This window comes from Cygnus atratus, chromosome 2 (genome assembly GCF_013377495.2).
Source record: "Cygnus atratus isolate AKBS03 ecotype Queensland, Australia chromosome 2, CAtr_DNAZoo_HiC_assembly, whole genome shotgun sequence".
NCBI classification, from domain to species: Eukaryota; Metazoa; Chordata; class Aves; order Anseriformes; family Anatidae; genus Cygnus; species Cygnus atratus.
The window spans coordinates 60,969,554-60,994,545 of NC_066363.1; the positions used below are offsets into that span (position 1 = coordinate 60,969,554).

General features: G+C 41.1%; 1 protein-coding gene across 1 annotated transcript in view; it reads left to right on the forward strand.

Moving 5' to 3' along the window:
* Positions 1-1,215: 1,215 nt before the first annotated feature.
* The window catches only part of AMPH (amphiphysin), a 116,291-nt gene continuing 92,514 nt past the window's right edge, over positions 1,216-24,992 (forward strand). Inside the window, exon 1 of the mRNA XM_035552626.2 lies at positions 1,216-1,297. Coding sequence (XP_035408519.1) covers positions 1,229-1,297 — 69 coding nt within the window. The 5' untranslated portion in view covers positions 1,216-1,228. The remainder of the gene's footprint in view (positions 1,298-24,992) is intronic.

Consider the following 24,992-nt stretch of genomic DNA (forward strand, 5'->3'; position numbering starts at 1 on the left):
ATTCACGAGTAATCAAAGTTAAGATACTCTTTTTGAAGATTTTTTTTATTATTATTATTAAAGTCACACAATCCTTTTGGAATAGACATCCACCTGGCCAGAAAGAAAAACTCTGAAGAAGCTGTTAAAGAATTTGGAGCCACAGGCACACTGGGATTTTGTTTTGATCTTTCATCAGCTTAACAACGGTATAGGAGACTCTGCCTGCCATTTTTTTTTTTTAATAAAATGCTTTCCTTGGTTGCTATGATGCACTTTCTTTGTATTTCTGCATTTGTTTTGTATTTTTCTCTTTTTTAAAGTTGTTTATATAATAATTAAGTAAGCACCTACCATAGGTCGCAAGTTCATTAAACACTGTTACCTCTGCAGTCAGTACATTTATTCTGCTTCCTAATGTTACAGGAAAACATATCATGCAGGTCTGTGACTGGACAGGTATCAGAAATGCAAGGTCTCATGAAACACGGTTGGACTTACTAGCTGTAGGAGATGTTTCCTTTTGGCAGGTACAAGTGATGACCTTCTGGCTTGTGTTTTGCACCGATCTGAAAAATCAGTGGAAAGCATTACAGATCTAGAACAGCTCCCTGTAGAAGAACACAGGCTCAGAGCCTGGAGCTCCACTGTGCTTTGCTTTGCGGTGTTTGTTTCTGTTCTCTGGGATCAGGGCACTCTGTGCTTGGCCAAGGAGCAGGAATAAATACCAGCTGTGAATTTGGGGCTAACTATGAAGGCAGATTTCAGACTCAGTGCCACTGCCAGCCACACTTGTGCACAGCCCTGGATGCAGATCCTCAACACCTCGTCCCCCAAAAGTCACCCAGAGCAGACCCGAGGGTGCTGGCAGAGCTTGGAGGCCGGGAGCCACCAGAGGGTCTCAGCCATCATCACCTCAGCACTGGCGGCTTCTGGCAACCTTTGTGTGCTCCCCGCGGCCTGCATCTCCCTGGATTTTGTGTTATTTATTTACAATGTGGGAGAACCACAGCGAGGAGACGCTACCCCCTTGCGGGGCGCACGGCTGCCTCGGCGGGGGGCCGCGGCTCACCTGAGGCTCGGGCGGCCCCGCCTCTCCCGGCTGTCTTTAAGGCCCTCCTCCTCTTCCTTCTCCTCCTCCTCCTCTTCCTCGCCCTCCTTCCCTCCCTCCATCCATCCCTGCCTCGCTCGCCGCCGCCGGGCTCTGCTTCGCCCGCCCGCCTCCCCCCCGCTCCCCCCGCCGCCAGCCATGGCCGACATGAAGACGGGCATCTTCGCCAAAAACGTCCAGAAACGCCTCAACCGCGCCCAGGAGAAGGTGCTGGCCGGGGGCAGCAAGCCGGGAGGGGGCCGGGGAGAGGCAGCAGCATTGCCTGGGGGGGGGGGGGGGGGGGGGGGGGGGGGGGGGTAATGGGGGGCAGCGGGTCCCCCCTGCCTGGCGGCGGCCGCTCTTATATAACCGCCCCACTTACCGGGTCGGGCGTCGTGAGGGGCCAGCCCGACTCGGCTCGGCTCGGCCCGGCTTGGCACGGCTTTACCCGGCTTTACCCGGGGGCGATGCCACCTCAGGCCTGGCCCAGCCGCCCCCCGTTTGCTCGCAGCTCGGGTGGGCGCAGGGTGGGCGCACCTGCTGGCCCCATCTCTAAGAGGATTGCCTTGCCTTTAATATCCACGCCGGCTCACCCCCGGCTAAAGCGCTCCTTATCGCCCGGCTGCCAGCGGCCTGGCCAGAGCCACGGGGCTACCCCGGTGTGGGGTCGGTAGCCCAACGAGAGCAGCCCGAGTGGGGCTTGTGGCCATCCGCTGCTTTCCGTGGCTGTGGGTGTTTCTGGTGTATGTCGTGATGTCGGTCGAAGCATCGCAATTTGTGTTTGTTGCTGAGAAAACCCGGTGCCGATTCGTGTGATGCTCTAGCTGAACAAGCAGCAAAGTCAGGGAGAATTTGCAGGATTTTCTGATAAAGGACCTTCGCTAATAAAAGCCAACAGATGTAAATGCTGCACGTAAATAACCCACATTTAGCTGCTCTGTGCCTGAACACTGGACCACAGGCATCAAACCAAGCAATAAAAGCATTTGTGTGTGGCTGTGTGCAGCTTCCGTATCAGCTATCGGTGCGGTTTGTTATAAAGCTGTTCTCAGTGCGAATTTGAGTCAGAGGGGGTCACTGAGTGTTACGTATCATCGTCCCTTTTGAGGGCTGACAAAGCCTCTATACCCCTCTGGCAGGTACTCTGTGCTCCCGCATGTCGTCACGGGGCTCAGGAGAATTAGAAGAGATTACTTTATGCCCGCTGTTTTTCATATTTCGCTGCCGCGGAATCCCCGCAGCCTTTGTGCCGTGCAGTGAACTCTGCGGTGCTCTAAGGAAATAAAAATCACAACTTTCATGTAGGAAAGTCCCATGTGTAATCATGTCGTTATTTATGCACCTGATGGCTGAGACCGTCACAGGCAGGTGATGGATTTTGTCTTTCAGAAGCTCGTATCTGGCTCACAAGGTCATAAAGCACTGGACTTTTCAATACCAAACTCATGATGCATTTCCATTCTTTCAGGTTTTGATTGTAACTGCTTTTGAATAAAAGAATGAATTATTCAATATTTTGAGGAGATCTGGAGACTTTATGGTGTGACTTGAGCTGGGTCAGTAGCTGGAGTAGAGGTCTACAAATACTATTTGTTTCCTGGCATCTTGGTCAGTGCTGTTTGCTAGTGTTGTTCCTATTAACTGTCCAGTGAATCACTGGTGTAAGATATAAAATCATGTATACTGCTTCCAAGTGTGTCTGCTCAGCCAGGGAAGGCCAGCAGAAATGCATGGGCATCCCAGAGCACACCTGGTCCTGGTGTTGTGGCGAAGGCAGCTCATGCACTGGCCCTGGAGCAGCACCCTGGGAGCGACCGGGGTGTGCTGGTGGGCTCTGATGGTTGGGCTGCTCTGCCTGCACTTCGGTGGTCTGCTGCCCTCGGGAGGGGAAAAATTGGCTGGGTTGGCATGCATACATTGGCCTTGTCGTGGCATCTGTGGTGGCTGGTTCTTATCGTGTCCCTGGGTCTAAACCTTGCATATTTACAGGGAATAAAAGCTGCCGGTGGTCTGACGCAGCAGTGTGCACCATGCAGCTCAGTTACCCTGCTTCTTTCCCCACGGCATGCATATGGAGTTGCTGTGTGAGCTGTGCTCTCCTGTTCTCTCATCCCTATGCTTCTGGTCAGTCTTGAGTTCATCTGTGGTTGCACAACATAAGATGGAAAATCCTTCATTATTCTTGCTAAAACACCGTGGTTTTTTTTGTTTGTTTTCAAATAAATAAATAAAAGCCCAAAAGCCCCACTCCCCCCAATGGGCATGACACATAATTACTGTTTTTTATTTATTTATAGGGTGATTGTCATCGAGTAGATTAAATTTTAAGAGTTAAAAGTCTAGGAATTATAAGTCTGGTATTTGATGGTGTGAACAGGATGGTTCTCTGATGGGTGTGTAATATCACACTGGCCTAGAGGGATTTTAAACACATTCTGAGTTGTTTTATCTTGTTGCCTACTCTGAATTTGAGCACCTGCAGTTTTCTTAATGTGTCTCTATCGTCAGCTGGCTTTATAACACATTTGTAGATAGTTTTCTATTATTTATTACTGGTGTGGCAGCTGTATTAAAAACATGGAATGGCTATAAAACATAAAGCTTTATGGAAATTGTTTTTCTAATGGTGTAATCATTATCTTAATTTCTTTGCAGTCTAGGAGAAATTTTAGTTTCATGGTCTAGGTAGTGTATATGCCAATATACATGTGTCTGCTCCCTATTTATATGACAAAAGCTCAGTGACAGGAAATATCTCATTGGATAAATCCAGCTGTCTTGCATTAGAAGTGCTTAATCCAAGAGTTTCATAGATACATCCTTTGATACTATTTTCCTAGTTTAAACAAAAATGATTATTATTATTATGTGATACAGTAGACTTCTGGTATTTGTATATTAGACTTGATAACATCAATAATGTTTTATTTTATTATAATAGTCTAGAAATACTTGTAAATTACTTCATTCTGGGGAAACGGGTGGGGTAAATGTGTCAATGGCTTGATAAGGCAATGACATTACAAAATAGCCTATGGCTAAATGAGGGTAAGGATCTAATTGTCCAAGGTGGGCTGGACCAGGCTAGTTCTCAAAATGAAACAGGAATTTAAATGACCAGAAATAATTATTGGTCAGTCCGTTTTTTGTATCATGCAAAATATGGCACTTTCAGTAGCATGCATGCCCTGACACCCCGACTTTAATTCAATTCAAGTGTCCAATGTACCAAACTGTGCTGTTCTCCACTGCCTTTCTTCAATGACTTTTTCCCAATATTCAGGAAGCCTGGATGTGCTGAGCTTGCAGCATCTGCTGGAAGCTGCCAACAGTCAGTTGAATGATCTGGATTAAAGTTTTCAATGCATCAGAGCACTTTAGGAGCCTACATCCCAGTCATAAAAGTAAACAAAACACTGATATTCTTAAATATCTGCTTATACTGAAAACTGAACAGATGTATTTGTAACTCAGGCTGGCTCAGGCAGTCCCAAGGACAAGATTACTTGGATGAAAACACTGAGTTTGTGTCCCTAGATTCCTCTGAAAACTTGAACTAAAGCTGTCAGCCCAATTTACAACACTAGTTACCTCCCTGTTCTCCCCTTCGTATCCTAGCACCTTTAACTGCACAGACTGGGTGTTGTCACAACACTTTTGAAACTCAGTAAGGCAGCTCCTGGGAGTTTTAAGTGGCTTTTGAAAATGCAACTCATGCTTTTTCGCATGTTCAGCTTCCAGTTAGTATTATATTTGGTTACGTCCAAAAGGTAAGGCATTAAATGCTCTAGGTCATGAGAACTTTGCAGGAGTAACTAGTAGTTAAAGATGTAGTGAAGGAGGAGGTGCCATAACTGAAAAATATAACCCCCAAGAAGGGAAACTGATAGTTCTGTACCCACCACATGCTCTGATGAAGTAGATGGGTATCTGTGTTTGGGTTGTAGTCATGAAAGACGTGTTACATTTATTCCATCTGCCTGCAAGTGTGATGATATTGTTCTAGCAACCTCAGGTTCATAAAAGCAAATTACTGTCTAATGGTTCAAAACATTGGCCCCATGTATGTTCTACACACTGAACCCATGATAGTGTTATGACAAACCCCAACACTTGGGACCATGCTGGCACAGACACATGCAAGGTAGAGGCACTTCCACCTCTGAAGAGCTAATTGTTAATCCCTGAGTAGACAAACAAAACCAACCAGAAGTCAATAATTTCTCATGTGAATGGTATGGTCTAAACTATGTAGCCCAGATTCTTCTAGCTTTAGGTTCTAGTATGTAAAGCTTGCACTTACCTTTTTTTTTCTTTTTTTTTTCCCTCCACTCCCATCTCACAGAAATTGTAGAAAAGAGGAGCACAAGTGGTCGTCTGGCCCATTCTTCTGAACCAAAGTGGAATCAGCTGAACTTAAGTTATTCCATGGGAATGCTTTCCTTGCCTGCTTTTGAAAGTATTTCATGGTGGAGATTTTGCAGTTCTGCTAAAATGATTTGATGCTGTTGCTTAGGCACTTCCAGTCAGAAAGTTCTCTTCTTGCTTAATATAAATGGCTTAAATTATAATAAATAAATAAATAAGGACCTTTATTCCCTGCTCTTTCTTTCCTTGATGTAGAGGGTATTTTCTCTTTTTGCCTCCAAATTTACAAGTGATTTTTCTCTACACAGTGCTTTTTTTGTCAGCATGACCTCTGATCTAACCGGGGTTGCTGCACGACCCTCCCAAGCAGGCCAAAGAGTAGCTGCTAGTAAAATATTGATTGGTTTTAACTGTTTTAATTTCTGATATGTAAAACATAGAGGTAGATTTTGATCATCTGGCTGCCGAGTATGTAAAAAAGGGGAGAGGAAACACTTAGGGCTCCTGCCTGTTAGGTTCTTGTGTGACACTTTCCTTCCTGCATGAGGGAAGGGAATCAGTTTTTCTGTTTCCAGTTTTTTCCCCATATGCAGTAACAGCCACGATACTGTGATACCTTCCTCATTGTCAGTTAGCTTCCATCAAGTGATGAAAGTGCTGTTTCCTCAGTTTTATGGGGATCGATATCTCCACATTCACTGACCAAAGTTTCGTCAATACCAAGGTGACCTCTTCCTCTGTTCTTCCTTGACAATTGTCTTTTCACTTTTTTTTTTCCATCTCCTCTTTTAGTTCTTGGTTGTCCATTTGTTCTTCTACCGTTCTCTCTACAAAGCAGCCTCCTGAAGTTTATCTGTCTCTATGCATTTCACATTTCACTGAGACATATATATATATATATTCTTTAGAAAGGATCTGCTGCTAATTTGTTGGGCTTGGGTCTGAACAATCTTCTTTGCTACACCTTGCCCCTCCAGAAGATCCTTTATCCCTTGCCTGTTTGTATTGCCTAAGACTTGGTGCTTCTGAACTGAGGTCTGCCCCTTGCTAGTGCTTAGAGGGGCTGCCATGACTGGTCCCCAACTGCTCCACTGCACAGTGCTGCCTTCACGCTGTGGTATGAGTAGGAGTCAGACTTTCAGGGTGTGTATTGGAGAGATGCTGGGGCTCCCAGTAGCTTTGGCATCTCCCTCTGCTTATCCAGTTTTGTAAAGAAATGAGGGAATGTCTTGCTGTGCCTCCAAACACCAAATAGATTTGAAACCTCCAGTTAATGTATGCAGTTTCCCCTAGGAAGAGGATCGCAGCTCACTGAACTCACCTGCAGATGGCAGGGGGATTCTTCCACCTTCCCAAAATACACACGGTGAGGCAGGTTCACCCCCACCAAAACCTCTGGCAGGAGTCACTGCCTGCTCTGACAGTCCTCCTACTCACCTCAGGGACTGAGGAGTGGTAGGGGAGAAGGGGTAGGTAGCAGATGGCTCTACTGCTTCAACAGGGAGAGCATTTTCCTTGGGGAGCTGTTGTCTGGTTTGATTCACTGGGCTTGGCTGCAGACTCAGCTGTTTGGAGCCTCCAGCCCCGAATGTGTCAAATGCTGGGTCTCACTTCCCTAATGCTTCACAGTATCTGTGCTGCATGGTGCTGAGCCTTTGCTCTTCTTGAATATGAAATAATTTGATCTTGCCCAAATGAACAGCTAGTTTGTCAGTAGTTGCCAGAATCTTAAACCAATGAGCAACTTGGAAAAGCAATCGTATACCTGTTAACTGAAGTTCATTAATCAGTTTGAGTGTAAGGTAAATCATAGGCCTTCGGTAAAGAAACGTGTAACGTGTTTCTGAAGTTCCATTCGTGCTAGGAGAAAGCTAAGGTAGGAAACAGCCTGTTCCTTTTCTCAGCCTTTCTTTGTTTTCTCAGTAATATTCTTCTTTATCTGTAGGACAGGAGCAATTGTAAGACACTGGAGCTGGGGACTGGTGTGGACAAGCACTTGGTACAGTTCTGTTCAGGTGTTTTCTAACTAAGAAGGTTGGCAAGGCAATGGGAGAGTTCAGAGGCCTTTCTTTGGGCAGGGGCACAGAGATGTTGGGCTGGACCATATTTCAAGTCTCTTACTCCCAGTGCCCCACTACTACTTCTCAGTTATTTCTCTTGTTCCTTCTTTTTCAACCCCTCTTATTTTTATGACAAAAAGCTTCTGCTTACTTACAGATAAGATCATCTGCTTTGTTCTGCCTGCCTCTGTAGTAGATTAATTCCTTTGATGCTCCCTTGAATTCTCAGCTTGGAGTCTTTCATCCCACTTTTTTGCACCTACAAGATAGTTAAATCTGTAGTTGATGGTGATACAGAGCCCAGTGATACAGCCCGTGAGCTGCAATCAATCCTCTTTATCTATGATACAAAAGACAAGAGGAATGCTTGCCAAATCCCTGGGCTGTCGCTAAAACAAACCATTTGAAAAATAATGTATAGTCTAGATTAACAAATGGAAACCCTTACTATTTTTCCAGAAACGTTTCACAAAATGCTGTTGTTGTAACATACACATATGCTCATATGTGTCTGCACATGCTGAGAACTCTCAATCCAGGTTTGTTTGAAAAATACTAGAAGAATAGACTGATACCTTATTTTCTCAAACCTGCGTTTTGTTAAAAATTAAAAATTGCCTAAAGAACACAGAGAATCTGAATTTCTTTTTCCAGATTGTGATTGTCAGTGAACATTTGCTTTTATGGAAGTGTAAGGGTTTGGTGTGTAGCAGAGGTAGATGATGGTCTGCAGTGCTATGGGAACACAGTTATTTCTACTGGTGATTCACACTTCAGGTTTCAGCAAAGCCTAATTAAGTGACCCACCTGCATGAGGGTTAATATGTATAAGCACAAAGATAAAACACTGCATATAGAGAAATTTAATTGAATAAAGATGATGCATTTTCTGTGAAAAATAATCAGTCTTTGAGATCTGTGAAAATACACTGATTTTTCACATAAAATTTATATGCTTAGTTTAGATTCAGGGAGTTGTTTGAAGACTTGCATGCAGGACACGTAGAGAAGTAAATAAAAATGTGATATTTTTATTAAACCTGTGCAGCTCTGTGTGGATGCCATTATCAGCTTAATCTGCTTTTAGGTTTGCTTATGTGGGTGGAACAGTGTTATCTTTTCATGCTTCTCTAGCCACTCTACAGTGTTTGGATGAACTTTTAAAATACATAAGATATACTGCTGAAACATATCAGCTATGATCATGAAATCATTTTGCCAAAATAAAATGATGAACAATTCTAACTATAGGACAAATTTTGTTCCTTATTTTTACATAAGGAACAGTTAATAGGCTAATCAGATGGGAAATAATTTAATTGACTGTTTCATGTTTTCCAGGTCTGTACTAGGCATGTTTGTATCACAAGGGTGATAGAAGGGCTAAAATCAAAGGCAGACCAAAGAAAAACTGAAAAGTCAAGGGTAAGCTCAGGCCTGAAGAGAGGAAAGGAGCAGGTTGGCCCAGTCTTGGCTTAGGGCAGCAGCCTCTGAAGTTGACCTTGGTAAGGGAAGAAAAACATATGATGTTAAATGAAGGAGCTCCAGGCAGGGCATGGCTGGATGCTGCAACCACAGCACTGTCACTGTGGGACTGCATTCAGGAAGCGTTAAAGGAGCAGATTCATTACATGTGAAACAGCGAGCGGAAAACAACCGCAGCAGAATGAGGTCAATGTCCAGGTGAGAAGATGCCTGGACGAGGTCCAGAAATGAATCTGGTGTTTTCAGATGAGACGTGAATTCAAAATATGGAATTTGGGTTTCAAGAAATGTGGAAGTATAACAATACAAGGAAATCCTTTTGATTTTAAAAAAAAATACTACAGCCCTCCCTCTATGTTCTGAAATGCCTTCTGGATTAATTCATAAAATTAAAAAAAAAAAAAACATAATCCCTATGATGTGACGGTCTTGCAAACTGCCAAAATGTGACTTGCTCATCTTTAAGTGTTGTCCGACTTAATTCTCAGCAAAAGTGTGAGTAGAATTAGTATCAGCACAGTTGCATCTTCCTTCATGTTTGTTCATCTCCAATCTCTCCCTTCCTCTGTTCTTTTAGGGCTACCTGAACAAATTATTGCAAAATTAACCACCAAAGCAATTTACAAAAAAAAAAAAATCAACTTTTGTTGCAGCATCTGGTTCCTTCAGAGGTGAGCACAGCTGCACTCTCCAAAGATGATTGCATGTTTAAAAATCAGTACCAAGCCTCCAAACACTGCAAGCTTTCTACTGAAAGGTCATTTTGTTATATTTGCCCTCTGTTTTGTACGAGAGGTGGGGCAGACAGAGTGGAACCTGGCTATTCACTCGGCATCTGCAGGGTTGACCAAGGTCCTCCCAGTGATGGGAAGCTGGGAATAAAGTGACAGCACCCCACATAGGCAAGACTGGGGAAAAGCTGAAAGACAGAGAAGGTGAAATGGAGAGCAAAGTTACCTAGCAGTTAAGACACCAGTGCATAAAAGCAAATGTGTAAGCTGAAGCAGTCTTCAGTGGGCTATATTCACAAACTTTATTTTTGTAGGAAGCTCCAGCTGAGTCCACAGGAATTTCAACCAGCTGGTTGCCTCAGGATGTAGCCTGGCAGTTCTGTCACTCCACATTCAATGGAGTCAAGGTGCTGTGTGTACCCCATGGCTTTTGAGCTTACTTCTGCTGTCTGCTCCTGTTGTATTTCAAGTCAAACAACAAAAGAAAAACAACCTCCTATGAAATCTCTAGTTCCAGGCAGGGTCTAAAAAGCATGCTTCAGAGAAGGCAAACCTTGCAGATGTTTTACATGGCTGAAGAAGGTTTTATTCTTAATACCACCCTAGCATTATGTTTGCCTGTAGCACCAGTCCAAGATTATATTTGTTGCAAGCATACTGCCAGCGTTTTTTGCCCAAAGTTGCATATTAGGGTAAAAATAAATGGTAATTCACAAGTTGGCTGAGAATCCAGGTCGATTTGACAGCCAAACTGAAAAACAAATCCGGAAGGAATTTAGGTGACTGTTAGCTGACAAACACACCTGCCTTTTGTATGGCATCTTACCCAGTCAGATCTCCAAGAGTCATGACATAGCAACATGGCAGGACAGAGAGGAACAAGCTCTAACTGACAAATATTTTAGGTCAAGAACACACGTTCACAGACTGCAGAATGAACGACAAGTTTGAGTATGGTGTGTTTTTTTGTCAATGTTTCAACTTCTACTGTGCTGTTCAGTTTTTTTTTGTTTTTTGTTTTTTTTTTCAGCGAGGGAAGCTTTTTGTATACAGTGATTCTGTGGAAAATAATTTAAGAAGCTGTACCCCATTGAAAAGTATATTTTAAAGGAGGCACTATGCAGCACCAAGGCTGCGAAGTCACTTTTCAGGAGGATCTATTTATGTGAGCAATAAATTGTGTGTGTGTGTTGTTGTTGTTGTTGTTTTTTTTTTTTTTCCTCCCCACTCTAGTATCCAATTTTCAGTTTGACTATGAAGTACGCTATTTAATAGTGTTGTTGGATTGCTCATTAGTATCTGGTATGAGAAACGTTTTAAGGATTGAAGTAGTGATTTAAATCCAGCACAGACTTTTCCCTTCTCTGGCTGAAAGAAGGATTTTTTTCTTACACTCCCTTATATAAAAAGATTCCTTATTTGCATGAAAGGAGTCACCAATCCAGCAAAATTTATTACGCATTAATAGATCTTGGAATATATGCACATTTAATGGATCTGGGAAAAAAAAGGCAGTGAAAAGTCAGTCTCAAATGCAAATCAGTTGTCGTTCCTCTTCTCTCTCTCTGCAGTTTAGGGTATTCTCAATTCTGCTTCTGGGAAGCTGTTGCCATTAAGTGTTGACCAAAAAATAACAGAAAACCTCAGGGGGATTGTGATGAATTCCTGTCTTTTTCATTGTCTTACAATAAGTAAAATAAGTGAAAATAGCAGCAGAAAAATGGAGAAAGACTTTCTAAAAAAGGGTCACAAACTCCTTTCCATTCGAAGATCTGTATATCAACAGGTTCCCCTTCATCTAAATCAGCTTTAGCTATAGCAGTAGTGAGCCAGGTGCTTTCCTCTCAAGTCTAAGTTACCTGCTGTACTACTAGGAAGTGTTAAATGAAGAGCATGTTTCATTCAAAATTTTTAGCTCTGGTACTTTTGAAGAGGCTCAGCTCCTCCTGGCCTTCTTCACTTCATTTAGGGTTGTTGGAACTCAATTCCTTATTCCTGAACTTGCTTTTCTGTGCAGCTGGTACCTGGCTGTGTGACATGGAGGGTTTCCACTCTCCACCCCTCAGGTGTCTAGAAATGGAGACTCCAGGCAGATGCAGTAATTGGAGGCAGTAATGCTTTTGGTTATCCATGAAAGTACAATTCATTGTCTACAACTTCATCTCCATCCAGCATCTGCCCTAGCAAAATATGAGTTTTCCAAGCCCTTACTTGGTGAGGCAAGAAGCAAGGTGTAAACCCCTGTGCCTGGGCAGGGGTGTATTCTCTGTGTACTGCAGAAGGGAGAAATGGCATTTGTGTTCTCAGTGAGCTAGGAAAAAGTGCAGATCACATCCTAAACACAGTTTATCTGGTTTTCTTATCCGTAAACTAATGCCTTTGAGAGAAAGAGAAGAATTTAAGATCAAATTAGTTTGCTGCACAACAGCAGAATTGTTGAACAATTACAAAATAGACAAGTAAAAGGCATACACTTGACACTGATACATGGTTGGACTGGACCTCCATTGAAGTAAATGAGAATAATCAGCGGGAAACCTTGCGTTCACTGAAATGAATGCTGGACTGCCCCAGGATGCTGGTTACAATGGGTCGCTGGTAGGCAACCAATGTCTGTGTGACATAAAAAAGCCACTAGGTAAGTTCCCTTGCTTTACCACATTTGCTGTAAGGGTCTATCTGTCTGGAATGGGGCACAATAGATTTTCTTTGTAGATGTTCAACAAAATGCAGCTGTTTGAAGAGAAGGCATGGTATTTTCCTCTGTCCTTTTCCATAATTCTTAGGAACTAAGATTTTAAAAAAAATTGTCTTTCACATATGCCGTCTTAAAGAATCTTGTCATAACTTCATGTCAATATGGCAAGCAAACACACTCGTGTTAATATAAATTGAACCCAAACAGATGGCTGCATTGCTTTTATATAATCTATGATGCTATGAGAATTAAATAACTCAGTCTTAAAGCATTTGGAGTTTAGTAAACACTGAAGTAGTTGGGTCCAATACCCACTAGATAGTACCAATATAAGAAGAAAGTGATACAATGGTCAATGGTTAAGGCCAGTACCTCCTGATGAGAATTTTAGTTTTAGCGGGGCTAGCTATTTAAAATTAAAGGGAAAATTAGCAACTTGTTAATATCTTTACATATACTGAAAAATTACAAAATAGGACTAGAGGTTTAAATAGGGACAAAAATCAACACTGTGTCTGGCATAAAATATTTTTATAGAAGTATTATAAAAATGACTAATAGCTGAGATTTACAATTAATATCTCATATCTTCCAGAAGAGTGTACGTGTAGAGAATAAAATCCAGTTACTCTGTATTATGTAAACCTGACATATAGTAAAGAGCGTAATTTCAAAACAATGGGTTATTTTCTAATCCTGGTTGTGTAGACGCGTATCGTTGCTTGGTCCATAAAATCTGCAGTAGCTAATTTTACCAGAGACATGAGAAAATGCCTGTACTCCCATCTGGCATCTGACTGATCCTTTAGTCTCTGACAAGCGTAGGAGTGATAAAATTCTTCCTTTCTTGCCCCCTTCATCAGAAAAGGCAATGATTTATATGTATTGAATAAATCAGGGAAGGGTCTTTCATCAGCACGAACTCTTCTGTGATTCATCCTTATGCCAAAAGACATCTTACTCTATCGGTAATCTCACTGAAATGTAGTGGACTATCGTATAGCAGAAAGAAATGTGCAGAAAGCAGTGTCAGCTGGCTTTCCACCCAGGCTATGTTTATTCCCATTGTCGTTTTCTTTTTTAATTTTTTTCCAATGTTTTGAGTTGTTTTAATACAAAACCTGATCTTTAATTGGATTGTGTAGGAGTATAGTCTGAATAAAAGAATTCCAATCAGAGCCACGCATTGAGAAACACTGATTACATCCATCACAGTAGTTAGGCTTTATGCCTATTACAAATTGTGATGAACTTGGTATCAAATCACAGTAGTACCCATTCTTTAAAGGTTTTCCTGCTCATGATGATTTTATCGGCAGCAGGATGAGGCTCTGTTGGTTAAATGTAATTCAGTTCACTATGCTAGCACAAGATTATTGCTACATGGTCTCCGTACTGGCTCTGCGTGGGACTGAATTTAGTCATAGCTAGATGCATGGTTTTCTGCAAATTACATCTGGTAATGTGTATACATATATTCTAGTGTAAGGGGAACCTTACTTTGAGTATCCCTTCAATATCAGAAGCCATGTTTCTCCTTGCTTTTAGGGAATCTGGCTGGCAATGTCAGCAGCAAATCTGTCCTGTGATCATAAAATTCCTGGTTGACCTTTCCTTGTTGACCTAGCCATGGTCTGCATAAATTGGTACTTCTGTTTTGCTGATACTGTAAGTTTTGTGGCTAGTTGTAACAGTTTCAGCAAATTTAAGCAAACCTGCACACTTATAACAACTGGGGGGAAGTGCCTGACACTGACTTTGTGCTAAAATTTTGCAGGGATGCATGCATATTCACTTGCTCAAGCCTTTTGCTTGCTACCCTTGCAACAAACACCAACGCACAAATACAGAGGGCTTAATAGATCAGTCTGGGACAGTCTGTCACTGTTTTTAATCTTGCTAATTTTTCCTTGCCTGTTTGTACCAATCAGTTGATGATACTTGGAATATGCGTGCAGTTTGATTGCTCCCTTTTCATTTCGCACACGTCTTACACTGTATTTTGTTTCGCTTCATTTGAGGTCTGAAGGTGTAAAAAGCTTAGGCTGGTCCCAAAGAATTACTGACCTAAAATATGGTCTGTTTTTCACCTCCTTTGATTTTTCAGTGTAACTTCACAAGAAACAACGTAGGACAGTGTATCAGGCTGGTTTTATCATATTTTGGAAAAATAAGGGGTTTTTTTTTCTTCCATCTTATAAAAGACTTTAGCATGGATTTACTGAAAATGGGAGCAAGTAAGTCTTCCTTTTTTTCCCTGTGATTAGCATTTCTCAGTGCATTTCTTAATCACATACACAGACTGTAGAGTGTCCATCCCTACCTCTTCCTCTCTTTCAGTCAGGCCTGTGACTGATCTTTCATTTAAATTTGGATTTAGAATTACAGAATAATTTGGGTTGGAAGAGGCTTGTCGATGCCATCTAGTCCACCTCCAGCTCAGAGCAGGGACATCCTCAAAGCTAGGTCAGGTTGCTCAGGACTGTGTCCAGGCGTGTCTTGAATATCTGCAAGGACAGAGATTGCCCAGACTCTCTGGGCAGCTTGTTGCAGTGCTGCACCATGTCATGATGAATTTTCATTGCTCTGTTTTTCTTTCTGTGCTCCTCTGAGTAGCCTGGCTCAGTCTTCTCTATAATGGCCAGTTAGATATTTAGAGACAGAAAACAGAGTAAGGTAATTTCCTTCCCTTAGCTCTGTCTTTTCCTGGCTGAACAAGCCCAGCTCCCTTCTTATGCCAATCTCCAGCCCCGAGCATCCCAGTGGCCCTCCACTGGTCTCTCTCTCATTTTCCCACATATTTCTTCCGATGCGTAGCCCAGAAGTGGATGTTGCAATGCTCCTGGTGCAACCTTATGAACACCGAACAGTGAAAACGAATAATTGCCCTTGACCTGAGTCTACACTGCAGTCTTGGCCTTTGTCTACACAAAGGAGATCAGCTGGATTTTGGGGTGCAGATCCTCAACAGTATAGATCAGCAGCAGTTTTCTCATGTAAGAAGAACTGAGAGTTACAAATAAGAATGGGGAGGAGGGAAAAGGCTTTTAGGTACCTTGATAACTCTTGTTATTGATGGATTTCATGATGACTTTGTGAGATTTGCTGGAATGAACCAATGAAATTCAACACCTATTCATCCCCTTTGTCGCTGTTGTGTTTTGTCAGCCTGTACAGAAGACGGGCGTTGCATTGCAGGAACAAGGTACTGCCTGCCCCAAAGTGGAAACCAACCTCTAGAAAAATGCAGGAATTCATTCCACGTGGATAAGTTAAACTCTAGATTAGAGTCTGTCTTTGGCTCATACAGGTGAATCTGCAGTAACCAATGGAAATGTATCTGGTGTAACTGAGAACATTTTTTAAAATATGTTGATTCATCTTCAGCTTTTGCTTAATTGAGGCCTGGGTTGCTGCTCTTGCTTTATTTTATGGGCTTGTGAAAGATCCTGTTGAGCAGCAAAGCAATGGCAATGCCTCTCTGCAGAAGTTCAGGATTCAGTCCAAGGTGATTTATTAGCTTATGAACCAAATCTCTAATTGAAGGGACCACAGGGAGTGAGTGGGTCTGTAAGTGTAGGAGCCCTGCTTTTCAGACTGACTAGATGAACTTGGGAATTACTTCAGGATATTTAGCTCCAGCTTATCTTTGTGATACACTTAGAGTGCCATTCTATCTTCTAAACTCTTTCAGTGTACAGCAGCAGCCAAAATATCATAATTTCATCATAATCATAATTGCAGCACCTATCAGCTTTGTGATATCTGTGCTCTGCTGCTAACTTGCTCCCGTAATGTTTCTGGGGAGTCCAATAACATCAAATAAAATCTTTCAGCAAGTGATTTACCAGGTGGAATTGTTCTTGTTTCTCATTGCAGGGAAGAAAGACTCTCCCCAGATATTCTTCCTTTTCCACACAGATACACTTTATGTAATGAGTTTGAGATTTTTTGCATTTCGTCCAACACTTCCCATATGCATTTACTGCGTGGGACTAGTTTCAGGCATGTTTTGCATGTGTGCCGTGTGGTTGCTTGATATAAGCGTATGCTGTATCAATGCAGACAACATCAGACCATGTACATTTCTGCCTTGGGACTCTTGTCCTGGCAAGGGTGTTTCTTCACATCTTCACATTACCTGTTGTGATGCCGGATTTTTGGCATGGAAACCTCTAACACAGGAGATATATATATATATATATATATATATATATATATATATATAAAAATTACTAATTTGAAGATAACTTGCTGTTATCTGAAGTGGACGTACAGAGGTATATTCTTAAGTGCTCTATAAGCTCACCTAAATCTCCTGACTTCACTGGCTTTATGTTGTTTATTTTACATCAGGTGAAAATCTGTCCGACTGCTGGTGGTTTTATCTACATTATCTACAGATAAAACTGGTGGTTTTATCTACATTTAATTTTAATGTTCTTGCTCTGGGAAACTGTGGCCTACGAAAACCCCATGGACATGCAGAGCCTTATTGAAAATATATTTAAGGATCACACATACAAATAGAGCAAGTATCATTACACATATGACAGATCTTACCTGTTTGCTGAAGATTACGCTGCCCTCTGAGGCAGACAGAGATGTTCAATTAATAGAGGCGAGATCTTCCCATGATTCCAAAAGCACTGAAAAAGTGTGAAATGGAAAAAAGTAGGCATCAAAACTCCATCTTTAATTGCTGTTTTGGTGTTGTTCCTGCTGTCAGGGCCCTGAGGGCACCAACAGCCCTCACTGTCCCAGCCCAGCCAGGCCTTGGGCCTCTCCCCCCCCTTACCTGTAGGACCATGGCCCCATTTCAGCCGCCCAGCTTGGCCCCCTGACGGCATAGCCCTTCTCATCCCACTCCCCAGAACCAGCAAAACCCCTCCCAATGGAAGTGGTGCCTAAGCGGGACCTAGGTAAAGTCTGAGTAAAGGCTTTTAAAAGTGCTTTTGTCCATAACGAGCAGCTACTGCCATTTGCATTGTCTTCTGACCTGTGTCGGCTCTGCTCCCTCGCTCCCTCCCTTCCCTTGCTTCTGTGTTGAGGAACTTACAATATTTAATGTAACTTCATTGTTCTTCACAGTGTGGAAATGGATTGCACACAAATTGATCGATCTAGGCAGGGCATGCAACATTACTTTATGGTCCAAACAGTATACTGTGGCTGCTATAGGTACATCTGTAGCCTATTACAAGTTTTAAACAAGTTCTCTCTGGAAGCTGCTGATCTAGGTAGGGCTTTGGACCCTTAATCTTTATCTCAACCCTTGTGAATATTCCCCCACCAGATAAAGAGGTAGAGTTTTTTGTTTGTTTGTTTTGTTTTTTTTTTTGGGGGGGTAATATGCCCCACTTAGGGGTGCAATACACACCTGGCCAGTCTCAGCTTTAAATGCCCCCTGGAGAGCAGTTTCCAGTGGCATAATGAAGAGCAGGCATTGAGCAGCCAGGGCAGCCATTTCAGATTTCTTCTTGTGTTCATCCCCATATGTATGTTACTGTTGCTACCTGTCCCAAGTTCTATGAAACACAGGTTTTTGTCCTCTCTTTTCCTGTAGAGTCAGGAAGATCCGGGTAAAGGATCCGGGTAAAGCTTTAAGATCCAGGTAAATCAGTCAGGAAGGGGTACGAGCAGTTCTCGAAGTCAAAGGCAGTGGAGAATGTAGAGCTTTCCGCTGCAGTATAATAAACTTGGTAAATGTGGACTTTTTCCTAATGGCGTCTGTCATACAAGGCAACTGAGATGTAACATGTAAATGACTAGGTATTTCACGTATCATTGCAGGTACCTGCTTCAGAAGAAGTTGCAATACGAGAGTATATTGGGCAGTGGTTTGGGTCTAGCTGTGGCCAACAGGTGATTGCTTAGGAGAGGGAATTAAGAAATGGGCAATCCTGCAACATTGCTTCCACCATTCCCCTTTGTCAGAAATTATAACTGCATATTTAATAGCATTTGATAGTTTTTTGATTATGTATTTATTTAGATGTTGCAGAAGTATGAATATATTCAAAATGTTTTGCTCTCAGTTCTGTTATATTCCTTTCTTTTTTTCTTTTTTTTTTTTTTTTTTCTGACAAGGCAGATATCTTGAAGTCTGGGATAGACCACAAATATTCTTTACCTAATAATTTTTTGCTAACTCATTTTGCAGACAGTGTGTGTTTTGTAGTTTCCAGTCTGTGTATAATATGCAGTTAATATACTGAAAGCCAAAATGCAGACCGAATGTAAATCCAGTGGTAAAACTCTGTTCTGCTGGAGACAAGAGATCCAGAAATCTACATTAAATAGTCTGTAGTATCCTTTCACCTTTAAGATGTGTACAAGTAAAAATGTCTGTCATCTCTGAAACTGTTCAAAAGATTTGTGAACTACTGGTGTATTTTGCAATATTAAGTGGATGCAATACATATTTTTGTCCCTTCAATAAAAGCACAAAACAGAGTGTGGCATTTCTTTTACTTCTCCTAGATTGGTCATATGGTCATATTAATTTTTTTCTTCTACTTTTAAGAAACATCCCCCACCTCTCACCCTTGAAGTATGTGGGGATGGGAGGGAGTGGGAAAGGTGTGGGCACAAGACTGTTAATTGCCAGGGCAGCTCAGAACACAATGTTTTAGATTTTTTTCATATCTTCTGTTATGTAATGCCAATGATAGCTCCCTGAAATTTCTTTCTAAAAGATCAGGTTGAGTCCACTGACAGTCAAAACATACCTCTAATATTGTGTGCCTGCGTGCAGTTTTCATTAGAGGTCATTGTTTTTCTCTGTGGACAGAACAAAAGAGGCTGTAGAAATCATCTGTTAACCTGAAACAGCCCAGATGATAAAAATCTAGTTCCAGTAGTTTTGTCCTTACAGTGGAAGGATGTCAGGAAATCATTAGATCTCACCAGCTTTAAAAAGGTTTTCAACTTAACACTTCTCTAATTTTTCTAGCACTGAGCCTTTTATTGCAGTGTTCTGTTAGGTCACCTTCGAGGACATGGGAAACTTTTCTGTTTATTATTTTGAATTGCTTTTGCAAATCAAAGCGCAGTGACAAAGCAATTTGAATATTCTACAAGCGATTCCTCTGGTATAAACTGTGAAGAACATAAATACAATTATTACAGCTGGTAGAAGTTTTCCCATTAAAATTCTTCTCTGAGTTGAGAACAAAATGAAGTTTCTGCTGAAAAATGCCCCATAGCGTATTACCTGTTGAGTATTTTTTGTTTGTCAATTACTTTCATCATGTTCTTAAATTATTTTCATTTAATTCACAGCAAAACAAACAAAAGTAATTATACTTCTTGCTGTTCCAAAAGCCCCTTATTAAAAAGTTAGAGACTCCAGCATAAAGTCAGGTCATCTAATTTTCTTCATTTTAGTAAACATTTCTGCTGGAAGTTCATTTTCCATTTAACCTCTATGAATTAAAGAACTTTTTTTGGCAGCCTAATTGTCATAAAACCAGAATAACATCCATTTACAAAACTAACAAAAATACTAGTTTTTAGCTATAAAGTCAGAAAGTTTTGGGGAAAAGCTTCTGATTTCTTTTTTTTATTTTTATTTTTTAAATAAGATACATTTTTAGTAAGTTGTTGAAGCTCAACATATTAACTGCTTTAAAACTGCGTCTCCCTTTTTTGCTATCTTAAGTGTTACTCTTAAGTGTTACTCTGAAATTGGTCTGCAGTTCTGGCCATATAGACTTCTTTATTTTTCTTGCTTTTTCATGATTTTTTGTGTGTGTGTGTGAGCTCTTTAGTCTTTACTGTTGTATGACAGTTCCAATGACACATTGGAGTACTTAGCTCAAGAGATTGATTTTAATAATCATCTTCAGACAGAAAACTTGTTCATCACAGCTGTACTATGGAGGAATCCAGTTAGAACCTCAAGGGAAGTTCATAAAAGGTCTAGATATGATGCGGGAGTTTCAGGCAGAAAAACAGATTACCTAAATGCTGAGCTGCAACATAGTGAATCAGACAAATGACTTAATATATGTCGGGTTGGATTGCATGGATAAGGTATCTAGGGCAATGACATGCTTCTTCTAGAGCACTTTTGCTGTGAATGCCTAGAAAACAACTTTACATGACCTCAAGTTTATGGATTACTGGGAAGACAGGAGGGGGAGTTGTGGAGAACGGAGTCTGAATAGTCAGTCCGGTGTCTCTGAAATCCACGTACGTATAGAAGTGTTGAAAATACCTCAAAAGAGCTGATCAAGAAGTTGGGTTTGTGTAAGTACAACATTCAATGAGAGAAGTGAACAGAACACTTCCAACCCTTTCCTGTGAAAAGGACTCCTAAAAGAATAGATGAAAGTGTGATGGTTTCTGGACTGGTAGAGAAGTGTGTTACAGGGTGGAGGCTAAACATAGGGATGGTAGAAAATCCTGGTTTTAGGAGGGCATCTGTTTCTATTTTTTTGTTTGTTTATTTGTGTGTGTTTTTGTTTGTTTGTTTTTTTGTCTTAAGGTCTGTCCAAACAAGAGATTGGTTGAACCCTTATCACTTCAAATAAGAAGCAGGCAGAGAAAAAAGAGTCCGGCTAATGTCCCCAGCATCACACAAACTTGGACCTGTAGTTATCACTGCCTGTTGGAATAGATGATGTATTTGGGCTGACTTCAGACTGGTGCAGGTTTCCTAAGGCAGGATAATGGATGGGATGATGATCCAAAGCAATCTAGCAACCAAAATCAACAATCTGAAAATTTGTAAAAATGAACAAGAGCCAACAGTACAAGGCCAGTCCAAGAAAGGAGAACTCGATTTAGGAGTTATTAGAGCTAGTGGAGAAATGTTGATGAAAATGGCAAAGGTAAACTACTCGCTCAAGCCAGCTACATTATGATATAAGCTGCCATCCATTGTATAGTTTGGGGCAAAAATTCCGTGAAAAATAGATATTAGATGTACACTGAGGTTGAGGGGAAAAAATGACATGCGACAAAGAGTTGAGGAAATTTACTGTTCTTAGTCTAGATTAGGAAACACTAAGTCCAGAGGTGATAAGTCTTCTCATATGTGAAACTACTTGCTATTGCTTTCCTTTAGAGATGATGGTGTTCAACTGTCCTCTGTCAACTGGACACATGACAAAATGCAAACAGCTTAAAGTGAAAACAAAGAAAGGGTTGGGCTGCTTATTAGAAAAAAATGTGGACTTTAATGATAATGAAGCAATGAAACTGGCTACCAAGTCACTACTACTACTACTACTACTACGTCATTCCATGCTTTATTTTATTTACTTGTATTTTATAGAATAGGTCAGACTTATTTTACTTAGGTATAGGTCAGACTATTTTACTTATGCTTTATTTTATTTACTTGTATTTTATAGGATAGGTTAGAGCAACGTGTACCAGAGTTGGTGTGGATATGCATACCCTGTTTCAGCATGGGAGAATAGAAAAATGATGTCTTGAGGTTTGCTACTCCTTATGGTTATGAAGTACAAATGAGTCTTTACCTAACTGATGGGAGAAGTCAAAATGTAGTCATGGTAATATAAATATAAGTCTTTTCACAGCTCTGAGCTATTTAATTTAGAACACCAAACCTTTATTATGGCCTATCAAGCTCTCCATATAGGAAGATAGATTAGAAGCTCTTTCAAAGGGAGTACCACTAAAGGCTTGAATCCACCAAATAGTATTAAGGGTAGAGAAACAAATCTGAAATAAAACCTGATGCTTTATACGTGCCGAGGGTAAGCAAATTGGGCTAGTGTGCAGTACTTATATGAGGGATGGCAGATACTGTTGCACACTGCCTTAACTCAGAACAAGATTTAGGGAGTGGTTCAGAGGCTTTGAATTCTGTAGGTAATCATAATTTTATTTAGGAGAGCAATTTTTAGTTGTTCAAGTATTTCTCTTGCTGCCTTTAATAGATCTTGTGCTTTACTTGAAATCTCTGTATTGGTGTCCTGGTTTCAGTTAGGACAGAGTTAATTTGCCTCCTAGTAGCTGGTAGGGTGCTATGTTTTGGATTAGGATGAGAAGAGCGCTGATAACATGCTGATATTTTAATTGTTGCAGAGCAGTGCTTACACCAAGCCAAGGACTTTTCAGCTTCTTGCTCTGTCCTGCTAGCGAGCAGGCTGGGGGTGCAGCAGGAGCTGGGAGGGGACAGACCCAGGACAGCTGACCCAAACTGGCCAAAGGGGTATTCCATACCATCTGGCGTCATGCTAAACAATATATAGGGGTGGCTAGCCGGGGTGGAGGGGGGTCCGGCTGCTCGGGGATAGGCTGGGCATCGGTCAGCGGGTGGTGAGCAATTGCATTGTGCATCACTTGTTTTGTACACATTATTATTATTATTATTATTATTATTATTATTATTATTATTATTTTCCTGTCTTAATAAACTGTCTTTATCTCAACTCACAGGCTTCACTTTCCCGTTTCTCTCCCCCATCCCAGAGAGGGAGGGGGGAGGGTGAGCGAACGGCTATGTGGTGTTTAGCTGCCAGCCGGGCTAAACCACAACAATTGGTCACTCTTGGGAAAACAGTTGTGGAGCCAACTCACACTCTAGGACAGATGTACTCTGGCAGTCTGCTATTTTATTTTCTTGAAAGCAGCGTAGCTGCAAACTCTGAGCCACTTAGAAGACATAAAAGGAAAGTGAGATACTTACTACTGGGCATGATGTATGAACATTTCATTAAATCGTAGATAATTTTCCCTAGGAAGGGAAAATTGGCTGGAAATAATGCACCTGGAAAAGCAGGGAAAAAAGCAAAATAATGTCAGGAGGGTAAAACTAACCATTTAGGGGGTTTTAGCTTCAGATGTGTTAGTCATAATTCCATAGATGGAACCTTGCACTGGTGGCTCCTCAGCTCTGTGCAGACATCATATGCTTAAATATGTATGTAACTAGAGGAGAACTTTATGAAAGAATCACTTTTGTTTCTTGAGATAACTATTACAAAATCAAATTATATACTAGTTATTGTCTAACAGCACATAGTGTGGTAATAATAAATCCAGGAGAAGATCAAAGCTGCATAGTGAGTTTCTAATGGCTGTGGAAACGTGATTTTCATGGTGAAATTTTCTTTGGGCATGTAAGGTCTCATGATCACCAGAAATACTGAAACCTGTTTTCCAGTGGGACCGAGTCTCTTGCTGTGGTGGATTGGTCTATGCTGCGATTCAAAGAGGGCTCTTGTCAAAGTCCAGTTTGCCAGAAAACCTTCAATTGCACCATCAGGGACACCAGAGAGACCAACCACATGGGGGAAAATAACTTGACTGCGAAAGAAATTGTCTATTGTCTGAAGTATGAGCCCTGGCTGGAGTTTGATTTGCAGTCAAGGCATCAATAACAATACTTCTTAACATGAGTGTCAATTCTCTTCTATTTCTAAGAATGCTTGCATGTGGTCTTTACTCCATCAGGAGTGCTGTAAAGTTTGTCTTCTGTGACCTGTGATGTGGAAGAATCGCGTAATCTGATAATGAGGAGTTTGGAAATACTTTAATTTTATATGTATTTTTGGTGATTGTACTTTCTCAGAAGTTTTCTGGTTTTGTCACCAAAACAATTTTTAAATCAGAACAAAAATTACAGACTCAAAGTTTGGAACCTTGACTATACACTCTTTAAGTTCTTAGTTGGGATGGCTAAAGAAACCTTGGTGTCTGTTCAACTAATAGGATCTCTTTTCTAGGTTGTCATTTCCTTGAAAGCATATATGTAAAATCTCACCATCACACAGCTTCAAAGGTTTGGCCCATGAAATGTGGCTTGACTTTGACGGTATCTATATAAGATTTATGAATTCACTAAGATTTTAAATTGGAAGGAATAAAATCTTGCCAACACGAAGCTAGAGGAAGACAGAAGTTCATCCCAAAACATGAACAGTTGTGTGAATTGGATGTATTTAAAATGCAGCCTAGAACAACTTCCATGTTAATGGAAAGGGGATTTGTGTATCTTCTGCAGCTTTGGATTTTCCTTTCCCTAAACTGCTGTTATGGTTTGCTAATGAAGGTCTGCACTAGAATATGACAAGTTGCAAAAGCTAGTCTGTAAATATTTATCTTCCATAGTCTTGAATCTGAATGCTGGCATGAACTTGTTTATGAACAAGATTATTTTTTTTTACTGCGTTTAGGTGAAGTGTGAGACACTGGAATCATTAATGCCTGCAGGGAAAACTTATCAAACATTTTTAAGTTTTCTAACTTTAGCTGAGCTGATGATCTTTTTTTTTTTTTGTCTACTTTTTCCTGCTAGAGCAGATTTGTGAGCATCCACAGGGATGTAGCTTCCCCTGCTACTGTGGAGAAGAGAAGGATAAAACAATAGCATAAAATACTCTACCATTTAGGAATCTCTCTCATTTACAGACAGGCTGTAATAACATGTATTTCTCCCTAAATTTTGCTCTGATAGAAATATTACTGTCTCACTATTTGTCACTATGAAAAGCTAGAGAACATGTCACAGAAGCTGATCTGTTGTGACATGGCAAAATAATGAAGTCAAGATTTGACTTTTGGGACCCCTTTAGGGCACTGGGAGGCTTGAAGTGGAAATT